The 22,003-nt window shown below is 38.5% G+C and overlaps 2 protein-coding genes across 10 annotated transcripts in view; one reads left to right on the forward strand and one right to left on the reverse strand.

Moving 5' to 3' along the window:
• AP5M1 (adaptor related protein complex 5 subunit mu 1) overlaps window positions 1-5,862 on the reverse strand; it is a 49,408-nt gene extending 43,546 nt beyond the window's left edge. For 6 of the 9 annotated variants that reach the window (XM_041759775.1, XM_041759773.1, XM_041759772.1 and 3 more), the window contains exon 1: window positions 5,465-5,857. In XM_041759775.1, coding sequence (XP_041615709.1) covers window positions 5,465-5,538 — 74 coding nt within the window. In that variant the 5' untranslated portion in view covers window positions 5,539-5,857. Of the gene's footprint in view, window positions 1-5,464 lie in introns of all 9 variants that reach the window. The other 3 variants (XR_005988524.1, XR_005988523.1, XM_041759767.1) reach the window with 1 other exon arrangement.
• Window positions 5,863-5,988: 126 nt separating this feature from the next.
• EXOC5 (exocyst complex component 5) overlaps window positions 5,989-22,003 on the forward strand; it is a 59,304-nt gene continuing 43,289 nt past the window's right edge. The window contains exon 1 of the mRNA XM_041759766.1: window positions 5,989-6,238. Coding sequence (XP_041615700.1) covers window positions 6,212-6,238 — 27 coding nt within the window. The 5' untranslated portion in view covers window positions 5,989-6,211. The remainder of the gene's footprint in view (window positions 6,239-22,003) is intronic.

Raw genomic sequence — 22,003 nt, forward strand, 5'->3', positions numbered from 1 at the left:
GGGCTTGATCTCAGGACCCTGGGATCATGACCTGAGCAGAAGGCAGATGTTTAACCAACTAAGCCACCTAGGAACCTGAAAATAACTCAATTTAGTTAATTTTTTAAATAAGTGGAGCACATCATTAAAATTCAAAATTCTAGTTTCTTGGCTGCTCAGGTTCCGGCTTGGTAAGCCAGGAATGTATATTTGGACACATTTTAGGCGTCTAGAAGTACTTTTTTTTCCCTGATTCCATCTTAGTAGAGCAGAATCAAAAGAAATGGTTCAATTTAACCTGCCATAATTTTGGATTCACTAGTTGAGATGATACAAATGTAAAAGAAATAATTTATTCTACTCAACTAATACTGAATAACAAATACTCTTGAGTCTTCTTGCCAACTCCTTAAAATGTAAGAACATTTTAATAATAAAACTATTTATCTCTATGGCCCTGATATTGCGAGGTTATAAAAATAATGTAATCTGAATAATCCTTTACACGTCCTAGACTGAACAGTAAATTACTAATTTAACTTTTGAGGAAAAAGACTAGGAGATGCTTTTACTCATGCACAAAATGTTAGTCACATTTTCTTAGTTTAAAATAACTTCTGTGTAAGTCACCTAACTTCTCAAGTCTGTTTTCTTACTGTAAAATAAAAGGGTATCTAAAGAATATATCAGAAATTGTCTTCAAGGATCAAAAAAACCACACCTGGCCAAAATAATTTTTTTCATTACAACCCCTAATAAGATATTGATGTTTACTAATAATTTTTAAAAAGAAAAATAGGAATGTATTCAAAGTTATATTAGTGAACCTCACGCATATTCTGATATACTTGCTCAGCTGAGAAAGGAAAAGAATCAGCTAGCCCTTTATTAATGACTTAGCAGCTGAATGCTATTTCTTTCTCTGGGTCTTTGGAAAAGAAGAGTTGAGAACTTTGGACTAAACTCTAGCCCACTGTCTTATCCTTTGGTTATCTAGACGATAATTAAAGTCCTTCTAAAGTGTAAGAATCGGGGATCCCTGGATGGCTCAGCGGTTTGGCGCCTGCCTTTGGCCCAGGGCATGATCCTAGAGTCCCAGGATCGAGTCCCACGTCGGGCTCCCGGCATGGAGCCTGCTTCTCCCTCTGCCTGTCTCTCTCTCTCTCTCTCTCTATCATAAATGAATAAATAAAAAATCTTTAAAAAAAATAAAGTGTAAGAATCTCAATGTTGGATGTAAAGATAAGAAGTTTACATGTGACTGTATATAATACCTTGACATATGCTCAATAAATATTGTTGGATGATTCAACGTATCATTTCAGATTTATTCTAGACCTTTTCTAAAACAGGACTCAAACCTTGGCCTTACAATTATGGGGTAAAATAACTTAATTCATATTTCAGCTGATACGATTACTATATATCTAGATAGCAAACTTCTAAATCAAAATCTAGACAAAGTTTTGTTTTGGAAAATGTAGTTACATGCAGGAAAGATCATCTGCTTTTAAAAATCTTAAATGAGGGGATCCCTGGGTGGCTCAGACGTTTAGCGCCTGCCTTTGGCCTGCCTTCTGCCTATCTCTCTCTATCATGAATAAATAAATAAAATCTTTAAAAAAATTAAAATAAAATAAAAATCTTAAATGAGGGCCATTAGTCTTTGGCATATGTGTGGATAATATGCCAGAGTATACATGTACTAAAATATACTTTAGTACTTACACCAGGCCCAAGAGGTCAGAAAACGGAAAGTAATAAAACATAACTAAATTTGTTTAATGATTCAGAATCATTAAGTGACAATAAGTTATCTGAACGTAACTTGCTGCCTCCCAGAGATGCTGAAAAGCTCACCCAAACCTATCTGAATTCTTCTGAAATCTCCTGGGTACAATGAGAAAAAAAAAACTGAAAACAACCCTAAGTTCTTCCAGGAACTTATTTATTTTATTTTATTTTATTAAATCTATTTATTCATGAGAGACACACAGAGAGAGAGGCACAGACACAGGCAGAGGGAAGAGCAGGCTCCATGCAGGGAGCCTGACAGGGGACTTGATCCCAGGGCTCCAAGATCACACCCTGGGCTGAAGGCAGCGCTAAACCGCTGAGCCACCCAGGCTGCCCCCAGGAACTTATTTTTATAAGTAGTAAAAGAAAATCTCATCTCCGAAAGATATTAAGGTAAGTTACAAAGCCACAGATACAAATACAGTATGGTACTGACCCAAGAACAGGCAAATAAAATCGAACTGAAACAGACCAGCATTTGTAAAAGAGACATAATCAACCATCAATAGTCCCCGAAGTCAATGAAAAAAATACATATACTGAAAAAAGGCATTAATCATACAGGAAAACTGGCCTATACTGATAACGGGAGAGCTTGGTTCTTATCTCACAGAGTAGAAGAATGAACTTCCAGACTACAGAGAGGAAGCAAAGACAAATTTATTAAGCAGAAATAACAGAGAAAGCACTCAAAAGGCAGAAGAGTCTACAGAGTTGCCACTTGAGGGCTTGTATGGTCTTTTTATAGAAAGCTGCCCAGGGAACTTGGTAAATTTCTTGTCAGTATCAGGGTGGATTTGTAAATATATATCTATATTTAGAACAAGTATGGTGGACTTCTAACAAGATTTTTTTTTTTGGTAAATATCATGAGTACAAATAAGGTGTTCCCTTCTTTCTAGTTAGTATTTCCTCCATATCTACACCTGAGATTTCTCTGATTACTTAGTAGCCATTAAAGGGGATACTCCCTAACATTTTAGAGCTAGGGAGCCAGGTTTTTCTGTTTTTACTGTCTTATCTGTTTTCTTGGGATGGGTAGGAGCTACCCTGGGACCTTTTCCTTATCTTTCCTGGTCTAGCTCCAAGTGCCCCTAACTAGTTCCTACAACAATACTATAGAGAAAAATATAATGGCATGCCTTTATTAGCACCACATCTGAAGATGGATAAAAGACCTAAACATGACAAATAAAATGATAAAGTTAAAAAAAGATAAAGTAAGATAGCCTTGGGAAATAAGGGTAGAGTATGACTTCAACAAAAACCCCAAAGTACTAACTACTTTCTAGTAAAATCTGGTTTGTTTAACCAAGGTACATAAAGTTGAAAATTACAAAATAAGAGAAAATATCTGTAGTAGCTAAAAATGACAAAGGTCTAGTTTCAAGAATATACAATGAATACACAATACACAATGAATTAATTTTCAGGAGAAAATTAACATGAAAACAGACAAAAAGCAACTCTCAAAGATAAAATGGACAAGGATATGTACAAGCAATCCAAAGAGTTTACAATTATTGCTACCCAGAGAAATACAAAAGGCTAACAAGCATTGCTACAGAGAAATGCAAATGAAAATAAGATATCCTTTATAGCAATATTGACAAAAAATGGAATAAAGGTCAGGAAAGAATGGAGATATAGGAACCTTTGCTCACTGCTAATGAGAAGAGTATCGACTGGAGAAACTATTCTCAAGAGCTAATTATTTGGCAATATTTAGTTAAAATCAGCATAGATAGGGTATCTGGTGCATCACTATTCTGAAGGCTGAGTTGGAGGCAACCTGGCGTATCATCACCAGGGTAAAAGGACAGGTAAAAACATGAAGAATGTAAACCATGGAGTACAACAGAGCAATGGCCTAGATCTGCACCGTCCAAAAAAGGAGCCACACGTGACTATTTAAACAAATTAAAATTAAACAAGATTGAGTTCCTGTTATAATAGCCACATTTCAAAATCAAAATAGCTACATGTGGCTAGTGGCTACAATTGTAAACAGCAAAGATTTGTAACATTTCTCATGTCCATCATTGCAGAAAATTCTATTGAACAGTGCTGCTCTGGATGAACACAAAGTAACATGGATGTTTCTTAAAAATAGTGCTGAGAAGTCTGGCAAATATAAGAAAAGAAAATGAAGTTTGTAGCACACACTTAATTGCGTAATTTGAAAAATGCATAGACACACAAATAAAGGGACAGCAACAAACAAAGAGCTACCTGTGAGGAGGAAGAGAAAGGCAAAAAAAAAAAAAAAATACTCAAAGGACTCTATAAGTACCTTGGATAAACCAATGGGGCTCCTGAACCATACTAAACGATAGTATTAAATTCCTTCCTTGAGCTACAATAATAACAAAGTAAGCCAGGTAAACTGGGAGAAAGGGTAAACTTTAATTCTGATAACCTCAGTAACAAAAAATGTTTAGGTTGTGAAGAGGAAATCTTCCATATCCACACTGTCAACCAGTTTCATTCAAAATCTCTCTCCTCTTTATCTGCCTTTATCTCAATACAGAGCTATCCCTCCTCCCTACAGAGCTTTAGTCAGGGAAGAATAAATAAATATGTTGGCAAGAAAGAACTGTCAATAGCCACTAAGAATAAAAGGTGATACAGATTACAGAACTGCCACTTGCATTTTATAATGAGTTACCGTATAATTCTCATCCCAGAACAATTTTGAAAGAATTTGCGGCAAATTCTAAGAGTGGAGCCAGATCAGCAGCTTACACCATTCTAAGAAAAAGTGAATACGATTTAATTTTTTGTACTTTTCTTATTTCCTTCAACAATTAGCAGTTTCAAAGTAACCCATCTGGGATCCCTGGGTGGCGCAGCGGTTTGGCGCCTGCCTTTGGCCCAGGGCGCGATCCTGGAGACCCGGGATCGAATCCCACGTCGGGCTCCCGGTGCATGGAGCCTGTTTCTCCCTCTGGCTGTGTCTCTGCCTCTCTCTCTCTCTGTGACTATCATAAATAAATGAAAAATTAAAAAAAATAAAATAAAAAACAAAGTAACCCATCTGAAAGTTCCTAACAGTGAAAACACAATACGAAAATGATGGGTCTTTCACTGCTCAGCAAAGATTTTCTGGAAGAATGAGCTAAAAAAGTCCTTGAGTGATCTTTATTAACGAAAGTATAAAAATTTGAAACATGTTTAGTGCGCAGTAAGTTTCCTTCTCTTCCTTTGGTCATCTCTACCTCAATTACTAAGCAAGTGGAGTTAATTAAAGGCACAGTAATACTGGGGCGCCTGGGTGGCTCAGTCCATTAAGGGTTTTGCCTTCCGCTCAGGTCATGATCCCAGGGTCCTGGGATCCAGACCCGCGACTTGGGGGCCTCTGCTCAGCAGAGCGCCTGATTCTCCCTCGCCCTCTGCCTGCCGCTTCCCCTGCTTGTCCTCGCGCTCTGTCAAATAAAGAAATAAAAAACATATATTTTTTTAAAAGATAGTAATACTAACACTGAAAAGCACATGATGCTTTGGATGTGTCAAACATCAACTCATTTAATTCTCACAACACTATTAAGTAGCAGTGCTAAGATCTCCGTTTAACAGATGAAAGAGGTTAGGTAACTCGCTCAAAGTGGCGGACAAAGACACCCCCAAAACCACAGTACATCAAACACCCATCCGATCCATCACCCCTGAGAATTCAAACTGCCTTTACCTGGAGAATCTGACGGTGCCGCCAAGTGGAGCTCCCGGCTCGTGGCTTATAAGCCACACTGCCCGCTGGGCCATGATGAGCCACTAACGCATCAACTCCTCTCTCAGGTCGCCACGGATAAAAGGCGCAGGCCGGCTTTCTCAGACGGGCGCCTGCCGGAAGATCCTAGGCTCACCCACCTGTACCACCTTCTGGCCCGCCACAGACAGGCTGGGCTCAGCAGAGACGCAGGCTCGTTCAGCTGAAGTGACTCAAACCTCCGAGGCCCTCCTGTCAACACATGCCACAAAAGTCCTGCGAATCCTCACCCAGAATCTCGAGAAGCATTCCTCCTCAGCAATCCGGTCCTTTCTTCCTCTAAGGCCCACTTCCGGGACGGTGGCCCGCAAGGGTCAGGGTTCCTCGCCCGCCCCAGCCACCAGTCTCTCTGCGGTTCGCCGGCTGCTGGATTCCCTCCTCGGCCCCTCCCGACAGCCAACAGGGCGCGCGCAGCTCCACTTCCGGCGTACGAGGCGGTGACAATGGGAGCGGCGCGGGCGGCGCCGGGAGGCAGCTGACAGGCGTCTGCGGCTTCGCTTCATGGCCGCCCTCCCGCGCCGCCTGGGCTCTGTGGGGAGTGGGGGAGCCCGCGGCGGCCCGGAGCCAGGGCTGACGAGCCGAGCGGGGACCTGTGCGCGGCGCCGCTGAGGCGCAGCATGTGAAGAGGAGACGGCTTCCAGCGCGAGGCGAGCTTCTCAGCCGGCCGGGATGGCTACGACGGCCGAGCTCTTCGAGGTGAGACCCTGCGGCTCTTCGGGGAGTGGCAGGCCCCGGGCGCGGGCAGCGAGCTGGGCGGGCGGAGGAGCGGCCGCGGCCCGGGGAGGAAAGGTGCGGCGGGCGGCGGGGCGGCGGGCGGGGGGTGGGGTGGCGGCTCCGGTGGCGGCGCGGGCGGAGCGTGAAGTGGGGGAGGGGTGGCGGGGGGCGCTCGGGTGGGGAGGTGGGCAGGGCGCCGAGGCTGGAGTCCGCAGGGAGGAGGGGGGCCTCGGAGGTTTAGGGGTTGGAAGGTGGACTCGGAATGAGAGGAGTGGGAAGGGCTGACTCAGGGCGCGGAGCGAGGAGCCGGCAGCCCCAGGTTGGGCGAGCCCCGTCTCGTCGCTTGGATCTTCGCGTAATATTCTGAGGGGGCCACCTGAGACCGGGACTACTATGAGTAATTAAAATCATTTTTCTTGGTAAACGTGACAAGTGGCACTCAGGTGCCTGCCAGTTTCCCCTTACGTTCAAAGGAGCTGAAGTGTTTTTTTTTTTAGGACAATAAAGGCCTACTTCAGTCTTCAGACTGAAGGGGGAGGTGAAACTGGTTAATTAACATTTTTGTTCGGGTCTCCGGGAATTTAAATGGATTTTAAGACCCACGTCACTGCAAGCTATAAAGAATCCTTAGCGCCTGAGACAATGAGCATTCTAATGTGTTTTCCTTGAGCGTTTTTTTCACTCTCTCCAACTTAAAATTTAACTTAGCGAAATTCCATGTAAGACGAAGCTGTGGCGATTGAGATAAATAGAACAGGAAAATTCTGCTTGGACCACCAGACAATGAAATATGAAGGGTCTCTTTTTGTGAAAGAAATGAAAACAGAAACGTGAAGAAAAAGAAAGCAAAGGCCCTTTTTGTGTGTGCTTGTGTTTCAAATTGAGTAACAAAAAGGCTAAGTAATAATTGAGAAGAGTACAGTTGACAACTGAGAATTTCTCAAGTGAAAATTGGATTCTTTTTCTGCTTAAGAGTCAGCAGGTTTTTTTGGCTTAAAATTTGAATGTCACAGTTTTTGCAACAATTGGGAACTTTTCATTTGTTACTGTTACTTAGATTTTGGGTTCCTGTCAGTTCTTGGGTAGATAATGCTTTTTTGGGGAGGAATTTCATATACTATTGCTATAACAACTAATACATAATTTTTGAGTGAAGGATTATAATTACAAGAAAGAATTCGGAAATATTAATTGTATGTTCTCAGGTATTTTGGAGGTGTATTGTATTAATTTGCCTAATTCCAAAATTGTGCCATCTGTTTATTGATTGATGCAGGAGCAGGGAGACATTCTTTTGTTAAAAGCTGTGTTCCTGAGCAAGATACTAAGTAGTTCTATAGTTCCTTGTTTTATCTTTCACATCTTATAAAGGTAGAAAACGGTTTATGAAGTTGCAATCTTTAATTTACTAAATGAAATGTGTGGCCAGCTATTAATAGAAAACTATCATTTTCTTATATGGTTCCCAAGACATTAACTTGTGACTTAATGAATCCTGCTTGACATTCCCACTTGTGTCTCCAAGCATATTATGTCTTTTTTTCTTTAATGTTTGGCCACGAGTCACCTATTTAATTGAAAATATATATGATTTCTGCCCTCCTTACCCCTAGGATAAAAAGGAAGAGATAGAAAAATGCAAACAAATATATTTCTTGAGATATATATATATATATATATATTTGCTTTCTAGTGTTACAATATTTAGTGAAGTAGGTGAACCATATTAGGGTTTAACCTGAGTGACTCGTTATGTATAGCTGGAAATACTCACTTAACTGATCAGTGATGGCATAGGCATACTAGTCCTATGGCCAAAGGGTTCATAGGGCAGCCTTAAACATGCTTATAGATCCTAATTCATGTGACCTTTTTTGTAGCTTCATCAAAATTAAAAGCATATTACAATAAAAGTTACAATTAAATGTAAATAGTTACAATTAAGAAATGTAATTATCTTTTCAGCCTACAGGGGACTATTCTTGGATAAGTTTTCATCCCTAAGTGAGAAATTGGTCTCTTTGCTTTAGAGTGAGGAGGAAAACAAAAAACATAACCTCATTCAGTCATTGCTGCCATTTCCTGTTGCTACTACCATAGGATCCAGATTGTAGGACATGTCAGGAAGTGTCTTTTTCTCTTCCCTTTTTTTAGTCACAGCTGGAGAACTGTAGGAAACAGAGGTCAGGATGTACTCAGGATATTTTGTGTTTATACATCCTGATTTTAATGCACTGCTAAGTTGAATTCTGCTTTCATTTCCACATGGAAGAAGAGGTTAAATTAATACAAAATTATGCTTTGAGTCCATGAAGTTTCATAACCGTTAAATCTATTTCTTTAAAAATCTTATTGTTGAATCTATGAGACTTCCTTTTATAATGTAAACACCCTCATACAACAAAATCAAACTCCAAGATATTTCTTCATTTGGCAGAAATGATTTAATAACAGATGATGCAGTTATTTTAATCGTATATATCCCGGAGATTCACCAGAATACCTTCAGAGTTTCAACCCTTGTTGACAAATTTTCTGGAAATTTCTATCTCCCGTGTTTCTAAATTATTATCTCAGGGTGGACATTGTAAACAGGCATTCCTGTGTGGTTTAGATTATGTTCCTTACATATAAAATTATGTTCTCTGCATATAAAAAGTGGCTGGGGTAATAAATTCTTCTGTTGTCACAGATATTTGTCTCTTTACTGCACGACTAAGGACATTATACTTCTCTTTCACTTGATATTTTTCTCTCCTGTCATTCTTGAAGTCTCCTTTTTGGGCAGGCTGCCTTTATGGTAGAGTTCTTTGTTAACCAGGGTCAATTACCCATTCATTCAACAAATATTTGTTGAGTACCTATTAAGTTCAAAATAAGGTGCCAAGATTAATGAGGCTGCGTGTCTCAAAGGCATGCCATAGAATAAGTAATCCTATGAGATGTGCTACAAAAAAACCAATATGGTTTAGAGGCTAAATAATTTTTGGAAGTGGGCATTGTTTGTTTTGTTAGAGAGTTAAAACATACTTTAGTATATTAAAGTTTCTGAGAAGTGTATTTCCCAAACTAGTTGACCATGAGACTTCTTTTTTCAACTGTTTAATTTAGTGAATTCCATGGAACATATTTTGGACAATGTTGAGTTACCTATAGAACCTGCCCTTATTATTAAATATGGGGAGAGTAAAGATACATAACTGTGTACACTTGAAATAAAATTATAGCACTTTATCTTTGACGCTTTATATGAGTTGAGAGGATGGAAAGATTACGTCTAGAAGTGGGAAGGATTAGGAGGTGGTATTTGAATGATATATAAAGCATCTTAAGATTTGAGTTAGTGCAAGTGGGTGGAGGGACTTTCTAATAAAGCAGACATTAAAATCTAAGACATAAAAGGAGGTAAGTATAGATCCTTGAGGCAAGGGAAGAGTTCCACTTTGGCTGGAGTACAGCATGCATGAAAAAGAGGAATGGCATGAAAGGTAAATTGGAGTTTAATTGTGGAGGTCCTAAATACCAGGATTAGGAATTTGAGTATTTTCTTTCCTGTAATTATAGGCACTTTGATAATTGTATTTGAGGTCAGATAATTTGACTATGGTAACAATGGGTGTTTGGCTTCCAGATTAGAATTTAAATAGCCAAGAACACATTTTTGCACACAAATATATTTATATTTCTTAGATTTTCAAACTAAGTTACGGAAGTATTTAAACAGTTACTGAAAAAAAGAGTGCTATTCAATTAACTAGCTAAATATATATGAACAAACATGAAGTCTACAAGTAAGGACCATCCTTTTACTTTCTAGTTGCTGAAAGGCTACTTGTTTTAGCCATATTAGCTGTTAGATAATTGTGTGTGGAACCTGGCTACCAATTAATTAATTATCATGTATTTGAGAAAATATGTTCATTCACCTAACATTTATTGAGTACTAGGATAGAAGTCATCTCAAGTACTGGAGTTAAAAGATGGATTAAGTTAAAAATCTAGTTGGAAGAACGAAAGGAAAAGAACTCTGTTCTCTCAGCACTCTACCACTAGTCTCAGTACTTCATTTCTGACACCAGGTGTGTGGGGATTTTACCTACAACATTTCAGTTAAGTTTTCCAGCAGACACTGAGTGTTCTACAATTCAATTCAATTCTGACACTGTCTATCTGGAGTTAGCATCAGATCCCACAAGTTAAGGGCTCAGTACAAGAAGTATACCCACACTTCAGGTACCAGTTGCAGTCCAGGTTGTCACCTGTGCTTCTGACAAACTAGCTATAAGTTAGAGTTCTCATGACCCCTTCCTTAGGTTCAGTAATTTGCTTGAACAGCTCACAAAACTCAGGCAGTTTACTAATTAGATTACTGGTTTATTATAGTGGATATGACTCAGGAGCAACCAGATGGAAGAGATGTCAAGGGCAAAGTATGAGGGGAAAGAGTGTAGCACTTACAAGCCTTTCCTCAGTGCATCACCCTCCCAGCATCTTGATCTATTCAGCAACCTGGAGGCTTTCTGAACCCCATGGGGTTCAGGGAATTTTTTTTTTTTAATGGAGGCTTCGTCAAATAGAAATAATCAGTTATTAACTGAGTTAATCCAGGAGTAGAGGGACTTCTGATTATGCTTGATCTTTCTGGTGACCAGCCCCCATCCAGGAGCCTTGTTGCTTTAGTAGAACAAAGGACACTTTTGATACCCAGGAAATTACGATATAGGAGCTCCATGTAAAATGTTCTATCAAACCACATCACTTAGGAAATTACAAGGGTTTTAGGAGCTCTGTGTCAGGAACCAGTGTCAAAGACCAAATAGTAGAATAAAAGATGTTCCTAGTACATTTATCACTTAGGAAAAAACAAAGGTTTTAGGAGTTGAGTACAAAGACTAAAATATATTTTTCTTAAAATATACATTTCTTACTATGGTTTCATAAGGAGATATATGTTAACAGATGATACAGTGTAATACGAGTACAGAAGCTCTTCGTGGGATAATTAGGAAAGTTTTCATAAAGTAATGACGTATAAATTGGTTATTGATGGATGAGTAGAAACTTTTCAAGCAGAAAGGTGTTCCAAGACAGAGACAGAAGTTCAGAGACTAATTTTTAAGGTGAGGTGGTCAGGAAATACTGAGAAGAGATAGGGCCTATGTAAGCATGTTGTAGGCATGTGGAGTGGTGGCTGAAAGCAAGGCATTGGGACCACAGAGGTCGTCTGGGAGAATCTTTGAGAGACTTACAGTAATGCTTATGGGGGCTGACATGACTTTTGGGGGGGGGAGGGAGGAGTGGAGAGGCAAATAATTTTAATGTTGCTATGATCTTCAGTGGGGAAGAGATTGTTAGTTGGGAAAATATGGGCATACCCTACCTGGCATAGTTCTTGTCATTTGGAAGGTAGTACAGAATTGTCTATTGATTCATTAAACTAGGCAGGTAAAATTCTGACCTAATTCAGTGGGAACAGAAAAGACAGGAAATTTGGGAAGACATTTTTAAGAAGGATCTAAAGAATTTGGTTACTGAGGAGTTAATTCCAAATTTATAAAGTTGGGAAAGTAGGTGGTGATTCAGTAACTATGACAGAGAAAATAGGAAGAACCCTTTCAGGGGAAATGAATAATGTTTTCATGTTTTAAAAACTATATTTTAAATTTTTAGTAAGACATCCTGGTGAGAAAGTTGAGAAGGCAGTTGGAAATATGAATTAGTAACTCAGGAAAAGACCACAGCTAAAGATAGAAATTATCATGGGAATTGTCATCCTTTGTGGGTGCAGTTTAAGACTGGGAATATGGATGACATCTCTTAAACTTTGTCCCTTACTATTTTGTAATCTTTGAGAAGTTACCTAACCTTTTTGTACCTACTTTTTATCTGTAAAATGGGGATAGTAACTACCTACCTTAAAGGGTTGCTTTGAAGATTAAATGAGTGGATGAAATTAAAACTGCTTCGGAGAATGCTATTAGAAGAGTAGTAGCTTTTTAAAGTTAATATTCATAAGTGGATTGAGAAGAGGACTAGATTGAGAATAGGTCAGGGAGAAAAAGCCTTCCAAGGAGACTAATAGGAAATAATCCTGGAGGGAGGAGAGATTACAATTGGAGAGAATTACAAAAAGGCGCTATGGAAGGTTGTGTTTTTCCAGGATGACCACAGATCTGGTATCCTCTAATGTGATACTGACATTCTTCCCATAAAGAGATAGGGTCCACGCTCCCTTCTTAAATTTAGGACTATAACTATTAAAAGTACAGCTTATGTGATTTCCAAGGTTAGGTCATAAAAGCGACATGCTTCACCTTTTGGTTCCCCCTCTTAGAATCCAGCACTGTGCTCCATAGCCCATTGGGAGAATCAAGGCTTTCTGCTGACTGAACTCCCAGCCTAAGTTAACATCAACTTGTTAGCTTGAAAGTAGGTCTTTTTGTTCCAAGTTGAACTGTTTCAGCAGATGTGACATGGAACAGAGAGGAGATTTCTACACATCCAAATAGCAGATTTGTAAAAAAGTAATCATCATTGTTATTTTAATCCACTAATGTATTGGAGTGGTTGTTATATAGCAGTAGATGATTGCAACAGGGGCTGATCAACTCCTTATCTACACCAATATTTAGTTGGCTTCTACCACTCTCAGAGTGGTGCAGGTAGAGCAAGATGCTTAAAGAGTAATGGGTTTACATTTAAGTATTCTGTATTCTGAATTCTCTGGTCAAACCAACTTGGTAGTGAACTTTTGAAATGAACAAATCTTTAAGTTCAAGATTATTGACTGTGCGTGTATACTTAGTGTAAAATACTCAGTCCCTGGTGTGCTCAGGAGTTGAGTGGTATGTAGTTTAAAAGTTTATGTATATTTTAAAAATGTGTGCTAACTTTTCTGATGCTACTTTCTTTCCTTACAATTGAAATATGAAAATAGTGATAACAGAATGTAGTTAATTATATCATATATATACATCTTTGGTTACTAAGGATATAATGAATCAAAAAAGTGAATGATTCTGGGGCGCCTAGGTGGCTTAGTCAATTGAGTATCCAACTCTTGATTTCAGCTTGGGGGTGGCAGGCTATGTGCTCAGCAGGGAGTCTGCTTGGGATTCTTGCCCACCGCCCCCAAACTCACGTTCACTCTAACATGAATAAATTTTTAATAAAGTTTTTTTTAAAGTAAACGATTCCTTGGATCCATTTGCTTAATTTCATCCCAGAGGTATTTATTAGATGTGTGTAAAAATTTTTAATGTGTAAATTTGTAAATATATTTAATTTGATTTGAAATGCTAATGTAAGATTTTGTTAGATACTTTAGGTGATAATTTTCATGATCTTTTGTATAATTTTAAGAAAGAAAAATTTCTGATTAGAATACTGGTTTAATATTTTGACAAGACTTAAATGTCATTGCCTTAGTTATGTATAAAAATGAGATGAAGGGACTAGAGTAGGTTGTTATTTAATGACCATTCTAGCTGTAAAAATTTTTTTTAAGATTTTATTTATTTTAGAGCGGGAAAGAGAGTATGAGTAGGTGGAGGAGCAGAGGGAGAGGATCAAGCCGACTCTGCCCGGCTGAGCACAGAGCCTGAAGTAGAGCTTGATCCCAAGACCCTGAGATGAGTCAGACGCTTAACCTACTGAGCCACCAAGGCACCCTAAGTTGCCCCTGGGCAACTTTCAAACTAATTCTGTGATTCTCTTGACTGGTATAAATATCCGGTATTTTACTGTCAAATACTACTTTACTGTCAGAAGTGAGATGTTCTAAAGAGATTTTTGCATGAGAGAATCTAAAATACTTCATAAAATTCTAAAATACCACCATTTAATCATCTTCAAAACAATCCTAATATGATTAATTGGCTAATTTTATGATAGTTTAAAGAGCTGGCATCCCCTTCAAGATTGAATGTTAAAATCGACTTTAAAAAAGTAAAACTATTCATCTCATAGTGTTGCAGGTAATTTTCAAACTTACTTTTGCAAAGTTTACCTTAGTTGTATTTAAATGTCCTAATGTGCTTTATCTTCTTACCTTTCCACTTTGCCAGCCTGACACAAAATGAAAATATTTGTAGTGCTTTAAATACTCAGTAAATGTAATTCGTCTATTTAATCCCCCTTAAAACACATAGTTTCATGAAAACCAAATCAAATGAGGTTAAAAAGGAGAGGCTAAATGTAATAAAACTCACTTAATTCAGTGCCAAAATTGCATAAGTTTCGTATTTGGTTTTCATTAAAATTTTTTTTTTTTTAAAGATTTTATCCATTCATTCATGATAGTCACACACAGAGAGAGAGAGAGAGAGAGGCAGAGACAGGCAGAGGGAGAAGCAGGCTCCATGCACCGGGAGCCCGACGTGGGACTCGATCCCGGGTCTCCAGGATCACGCCCCGGGCCAAAGGCAGGTGCCAAACCGCTGCGCCACCCAGGGATCCCTGGTTTTCATTAAAATTTTGAATTTTCCAGAATTGAGAATGCCAGGTCTTTATTTTTGGAGACGGGGTGGTGGTGGTAGTAGTACTCCCTTTTTGGTTTTGGATATATGGATCAAGGCTTGATTTTCAAGATCCTCTGCAGGGGATTTGGTCATGGCCCCAACTAGCAAGTGTTTGACTTCTTATTGTGGTGCTCAACATTATTTTACTGACCACAGTTGGAAAGCAAGGGAAATGTATGACAGACACTGCCTTTGGTTTCAATTTAAGTGTGGAAAAGAATAAAACTTAACAAAAGTTATTATAAGACAATAAATGACAATAATATATTCTGTGTTGAGATTTGAATTTTTAAGCTTTGTAGGGGCTTTGTAGGGGCTTAAGAGTGAAGAAATCAGTATAGGTCATGTAGGGAAGAAACTCATCAAGGAGGAAATAGGAATTGAGCTGGGCTTTGAGTAAATATATAAAGGTGCTCAGATTGTTAAAAGAGAAAGAGTATCCTTGTGGGATGAGTTACCTGGCTATAGGTAAAGAACCAGAAGTAGCATAGATGTGAAGAGATGAGTCGGATAGGCTGATGGTAGTGTGGCTATTCATTTTGGGAGTAAAAAAAAAAAAGGATAGGTAGTGTAAGATAAGAACCTTAAAGGATAGATGTAAGGTTATGAACTTGATAGTTTAGGAATTGCATAAGGAAGTTTCTGACTAAAAAGCAGTGTTTTAAAAATGAGTTTGGCAGTGGTATGCACAGTAAATTTAAGCAAAATACTTTAGGTAGTATTTGAACCTATGGGTTAGTTGGTTTAATAGGACACAAATACTTCTTTCTGAAGTCCTCTGAGCCTTATTTTATTTTATTTAATTTTATTTAATTTTATTTTATTTTATTTTATTTTATTTTATGTAGGCTAGGGGAAAATACTAGTTTTATTGAGCTTATGGGTGGTTGTAACACATTTCATTGGATCTATTTTTGGGAAAGATGCCATAAGAAAATATAAAGGTTTAGTTTTCTCAAAGAAACAGTGTTAAATTAGGGATGTATGTTTCTGGTCAAGGGCTTAATGTCTTAACTTTTAATAGAAATGACCACAAACCCCATGTTTTCCTTACAATCAGTAGCATTTGTAAAAAAAAAAAAACAAAACAAAAAACCCCAAACGAAATCAGTTTAACAGACCAATACAATAATCAATTATGTAAAATTGAACTTAATATGGTATTTTAGTCTATAGTGCATATTTCTGAGGTTTTTGTTTTGTTGGAGCAATTTTTGCTTCTGATTACTATAGTAAAATAGAAGGTTAAGGATATAACTTTGTCAGGTTTGTGAAATTCTAAGATTTGGAGTAGAATTGTTCACAGGTATCTAGGTATCTTTGAGAATCCTTTGGGGTGGCTTGGTCATTTGGAAGTCTTAAAATCTGTTAATTTGGCTATTTTTCTTATTGTAAATGCCTTTGCAGCAAGGGTAAGTTTTAGCAAATTATTGGGATTTATTTAGTTTTATAAGCAGAAAGAGTTTTGTTTTGTTTTGCTTTTTTGGAACTTTCATTCCACTGAGAGCAGTAGCTGATGCATCTTAAACTCTTGATAATTTGATTACCTTTGAGGATAAAACCTGCACTTTGCTTCCAGGACACTGTTCTCTCCTGATTTTTCCTCCTCCTTCTACTGGTCCCTCCTGCTTTGCCTCTTTTGTTCAGTCCTTTTCCTTCATCTATCTGAATGTTATTGACGTGCTCTTCTTCCTAGATGTCCTCTAGTTCTCAGATTTTAAATAACTCTAAAATTATATCTAGCTCTAGTTTCTTCCCTGTAATACAAACTTATTTTTCTGATTTTATACTCTACATTTTCAGTTAACTGCGCATCTAATCTAATAGGTATTCACAACACATCATATGCAAAACAGAAATTGTTTCCTCACTCCCTCTTTCCATTTCTTTCTAGTCTCGGTAAATAACACCTCCCACCATTCACACAGTTGTTCAGGCTGCAATCTTCCATGAGTAATCATGATTTCCTTTTTAAATTTCTTCCCACATCCAATCCAGCAATTTGTATGAATACATCCTTTAAAATGTGATGACCCTGATCATTCCTTAGCACCTCCATCAGTATCATTTTCGTCTGAGCCATTATCATTATCTCTTGACTATTGCAGTGTTGCAGGTTGAGTTCTCTGAAAAGCAGACTTTAAGACTGAGTTTAGTGTGGAGAATATTTACTAGGAGGGACCCTTGGAATGAGTATCTGTGAAGGGGCAGGGTAAGAATGCATGATTGAGCCTATGGAGGAATAGAGTTACAGTGCTGATCCATTGACAGTGTTGTTGGCCTCAGTAGGGAGTTCTGGAACAAAACTGAACTGTCAGAGTTGTCCTGCTTTGGACCAAAAGGGGTTAGGCCTTTATATCCCTGTCTTAAGTATTGCTAGACCACACTGGGAAAGGTATAACATTGAGTGAGTTGGTTCTCTGTAGCTGAGATGATCCCATAACTGCCCGCTGAAGGCTCTCTGATAGGACAGCACTGCTGGGGGCTAGAACAAATCCCTTCTTGAAGGGAGGTCTGGATAATATATCACTGTGTCCACCCCAGACTACCCATGTGCCACTAGACTCTACTTTTTCATATACATTTGGAGCAGTTCCTCTGGCATTCCAGTTGAGAGAAAAATTAGAAGGTTGGTAGGATAAACTATGGCTCCCACTGTTGTGGCTGGTTTCAGGTTACAGCTGATATTATTCTATGTTTCCCTTCTCTGCTCTCCATTCTAATACCCCCTTACCTTCAGCTAATGCCTCTGCTACTCTTGGTGGCTTAACTGGTTACCATACCCTTCTTAGGCCAGGGTTGCTATGCTTGTCTGTGTACTTTCAGAATTATCAAAGGAATACCAAGAGATCTCCATGAAGAGATCTATGTGTCACAAATATTATTCCTGCACCTATTATATAATAGCAGCCCTGCCTCCTGATGAGAATCAGTTGCCCTCTGCCAAAGATGGTCACTCCTGTTCTTGCCTTTATCTGCTGGATATAAGCAGCCAAAGTGCCCAGGCAGCATTTGTAGCTATAGTTTAATAGGGCTCTTATTATATTCCCAAGTAAAGTGATTTTTTGCCTTTGGAGACCAAGACCTCTAACTCTAGACCCCAGAATTGTAGGAATAGCAAGCACAAATTGAGAGTCCTTATAAGCAGGACCACTTAGGCTTTTATGCTTTGTTCTCGGACTCATGTTTTTCTTGTGGGAATACAGCGTCATATAAAGGTTTTAAATTCTGAATATATACTGCATTTTGGAGAATAGTGGTCCATCTTTATAGTTACTGTCTCTGAACTGGCACTTCAGCTGTGCCTTCAGTAGGCTGTTCTGTTGCCCTATCAGACTGCTAGCTTCTGGGTGGTGTGGTTTGCGATATGACTAGTGGAACCATGGTCACCTCCTTTGCTGTAAAATGGGTCTTTTGGTTTCAGGTGGGATCCAGTGCTACAGAAACACTCCTGAGGAGAGGCATACCCAACTCAAATGTTTCTATTCCTGTCAGAATGAATTACTTGTCTAGAATGGAAAGGAACTAATGTAACCAACTTACCACCACATGGTTGATTAGTCTACTTGAAGGATGTGGCTGTTTCAGGGGCTTAGAGTTGGTCTCTATCATTATTAGGCTAGATACTCAGCTTTGACAGTAAGGATCAGCTTTGGTAAGTAGGACCTCATGCTGTTGGGGCCGTGTTGTCTCTGTACTGTATTCTTTTGTTCATGTCCCCAGTATGCTAATGCTGGGCAAAGGCTGTCTGATGTCAACTGGCTGTCATTTTGTCTGCTTGGTGGTTTGATTCTTCTTCCATGGTAGATAATCCTGTTGTGGGGTTAACATATGATACAAAGGTCTTCACACTCTGTGCCCGCTTACATGTATCTCCACATGCCTCTCCGATTCCTCCATCAGTCTTCTAATATTTCTCCTCTCATAGCCAGGCCCTTTACCATTGTCTGTAAGTCTACATATGTATCCTAACCTAAGGTCTGTTCTCTGTCCGCCTAAAATAATGACCAGGTGTATTTCCCAAAGTCTTGCCTTTTGAGGGAATTTTTTTTCTTCCTACCGAATTTCAGGGTCACATCAGTGAGGTTTTAATTGCAGCTGCTGTACATTTATATTGGTACCCACATGCCTAGCCAATTCTCCACAAGCCAGGCTCAGACTTTTTCCTTCTCCATCAGCTGATTGTAGAAGATCCCCCATAAGGTTATACATGTTAACTGAAGGAGGGATGCTAGCACAATAATGGTAGAAGACATGGGAGTTTGGGCTTCTGGCTTATGTAGTTTATTTTCTAGTTCTGTTCCTACTTAATTCAGGTTTATTGGAATCAAGTATGATTATTATTAGTTCTTCAATACACTTGACATAATAACTTGATGAGTCTATTTGAACCCACCGCATGCTGTATAGTTCTGGATACATCCTCTGTGATTAGGTATCCTGTCTACCAGGTTCAGTAGCACACTGGGAATTATTTCTCAAAAGATCTATAATTCTCTGCTATAGATGACATGGTCTTGCTTTATTACCAGTGATTTGTGTTGTGATTATCCTGCTGGGGCTTGCCACAACTCTACTTGACATTGTTTGCCAATACTGATACCTTTAATACTTTAGTAAACATTGATTCCTTTAATACTATAGAGTCTGTGAAGTTGTATGCCCCAGATAGCAGGGTTGGTTGTTTGGCCCCTGCTTGTGCAGAGCCCTTTCCTGCTTTTGTGTCGTTTGTTGTATATGCCAGAGCATGTGTGCTTTGCATCCAGAACCTGGAAAGATCTATCAGGTGGTGTGTCTTTCTTTGTGGTGGAAGATGCAAGGTACAATAATTGTCCTTTACTTTGGGTGAGATGTCCTGGCATGCCCCTGACTACCTTAAAATTTTACTGGTTCAGTGTGCCCTTGAATCTTTGTATAGTATATAAAAGTCTCTTAAGAAGATGTATCTTGCCAAGACCCCTCCAATAGTGTCAGTTACGTATGATGGGTCTGTAAGATGTTCTGCAGAATGTTCACATTGTACAGATCATGTTTAATAGAGATAGGGGAGTTCACAGGGTCTTGAAGCAAAACTGCAAATGTATATACCATTGTCAGTTCAATGTGACTGAACTGTCTTCTGATCCTCTTATTTAGTAGGAATAGAAAATAATGTATTTGCCAAACCATTGGCCATGTACCATAAGTCTGGGAGATACTACATCTGGCATAACAGATGTAATAGGCTACTTTTTGGTTGATTTTTGAGATAATCCCCTTCTAAGATTTGTCTGATTTCTGTAAGACCCAGACTAATGAATCAAATGAGAAAATTATGGGAATGTCACCACAGCATTCTTTAGATAAGGGGTTGGCAACCTTATAGCCCATGAGATAGATACCTGTTTTTAAAGTTTTATTGATATACTGCTGTGCCTATTTGTTTACTTATTGTCTATGGCTGCATTTGTACTATGACTACAGAGTGGAATGGTTGTAAGACAGACTATAAGGCATATAGGCCTAAAATACTTACTCTCTGGCTCTTTAAGAAAAAAAAAATAGCTGGTCCTTGTTTTAGAGCTTTAAGAGTTGTACTGAATTTTTTCATTCCACTTGATTTACAACATTGAGTAAGGGCAATTTCAGAACCTTCTTGAACTTCCCCACTATAAAGCTCTTACTATAAAGGACCCAATTTGGAAGTTACATCAGCCATCAGATGTGTCTATTGCTACTATATGTTTGTAGACTGGGGAAGTGGCCAGTAGTTGGGCTAATGGTCCCATTGGATCTTGGCTAGCAATCTGTTTATTACTTGGTTCCCATATGTCCTCACTGTCTTGAGTCCATGATGCTTAGAGTCAGTCAAGTATCAGTGTCAGCTAGGACCTTGTATACAACAGACCTCAAAATGTTTGCCTGTTCCCATTTCCCCAGTGTACAATTAGTTACTCAAGTATATGGTCATAGATAGCTATTTTGGGGGGGAAGGAAGAGTAGAATCATTATTGCATATATTTGCTAGCATGTTGCAGAGTTCTTCCTTCCAGCCCTTTCTTCAGTTAATAGCTGGAAGTATATAATGATATATCCCTACAGGACCTTGATGCAAGCTCTGGACTCTTGACTACTTCTTTTGTGCCTCATCTACAACTATTCTCCCCTTTGCTCACTCTGCTTTAGTCAATTTGGACTGTTGGCATTTTCACATACTAAGTTTGTTCTCTGTACTTGGAGCATTCCTTTCCTACATGGCTTACTCCTTAACTGCATTCAGGTCTTTGTTCAACATTTATTTTCTTAGAGAGGCCTTGCCTGATCACTTTTACCAAAATAACTAATCAATCATTCTATCCTCTTTAGTTTTCTTCATAGTTCTTATTTACCGTGAATCTGTTCATTTGTCTGTCACTCCCTTTCATGACATCCATAGGGGTAGAGATTTTTCTCCTGCCTTGTTTACTGCTATTTCATATAATAGTAACATGTAGTAAATTCTTCATGAATATTTCTTGAATGAAGGAATATTGTATTTTGAGAAAATGGAAATATTTCAAATGAAAAAATGCTTATTTTTTACCATGTTAATATTTGTTGATGTATAAATTTTTGGACATATCATTTAGTAAAATTGGCATATTGAAATTGATGAACACTATAAATTTCAATGAAATTTAGTTGAAAACTGCAACTACTGAATAATGAAATTAATAACATATGAGAACTACGATTATTAAGTATGCGTATGTAAAAGTTAAGGGAAAGGAACATGATTACGTAGTAAAGTTATTTAATAAGAATATTGTGGACTTTTGGAAGAGCTGACTACTTCCTAAATTAATTTAGCTTCTTTTTTTTTTTTAAGATTTTATTTATTTATTCATGAGAGACACAAAAAGGCAGAGGGAGGGAGAAGCAAGCTCCCTGCAGGCCCAATGCAGGACTCGATCCTGATTACCCAGGATCAGGCCCTGAGCCAAAGGACGACGTTCAACCACTGAGCCACCCAGGCATCCCAATTCAGTTTCTTTTAAAGAAAAAGCTCTGGATTTTACCAGAAGTGAAAATTTGGACCTCTGAAGTTAGATAAATCTGTGTGACTTTGGATTAAAGTCAGATTTAGTTAAATTTCTGAGTAGCTCATTTTCTAAAGTTCTAAGTAGCTCTAAACATAAATTCCTTTCTCTTGAGTCAAAATTCCCAATTTATATATGCAAATCAAGAATTGGTAGACATCAACTTTTGT

The sequence above is a fragment of the Vulpes lagopus genome, chromosome 6, assembly GCF_018345385.1.
Source record: "Vulpes lagopus strain Blue_001 chromosome 6, ASM1834538v1, whole genome shotgun sequence".
NCBI lineage: Eukaryota > Metazoa > Chordata > Mammalia > Carnivora > Canidae > Vulpes > Vulpes lagopus.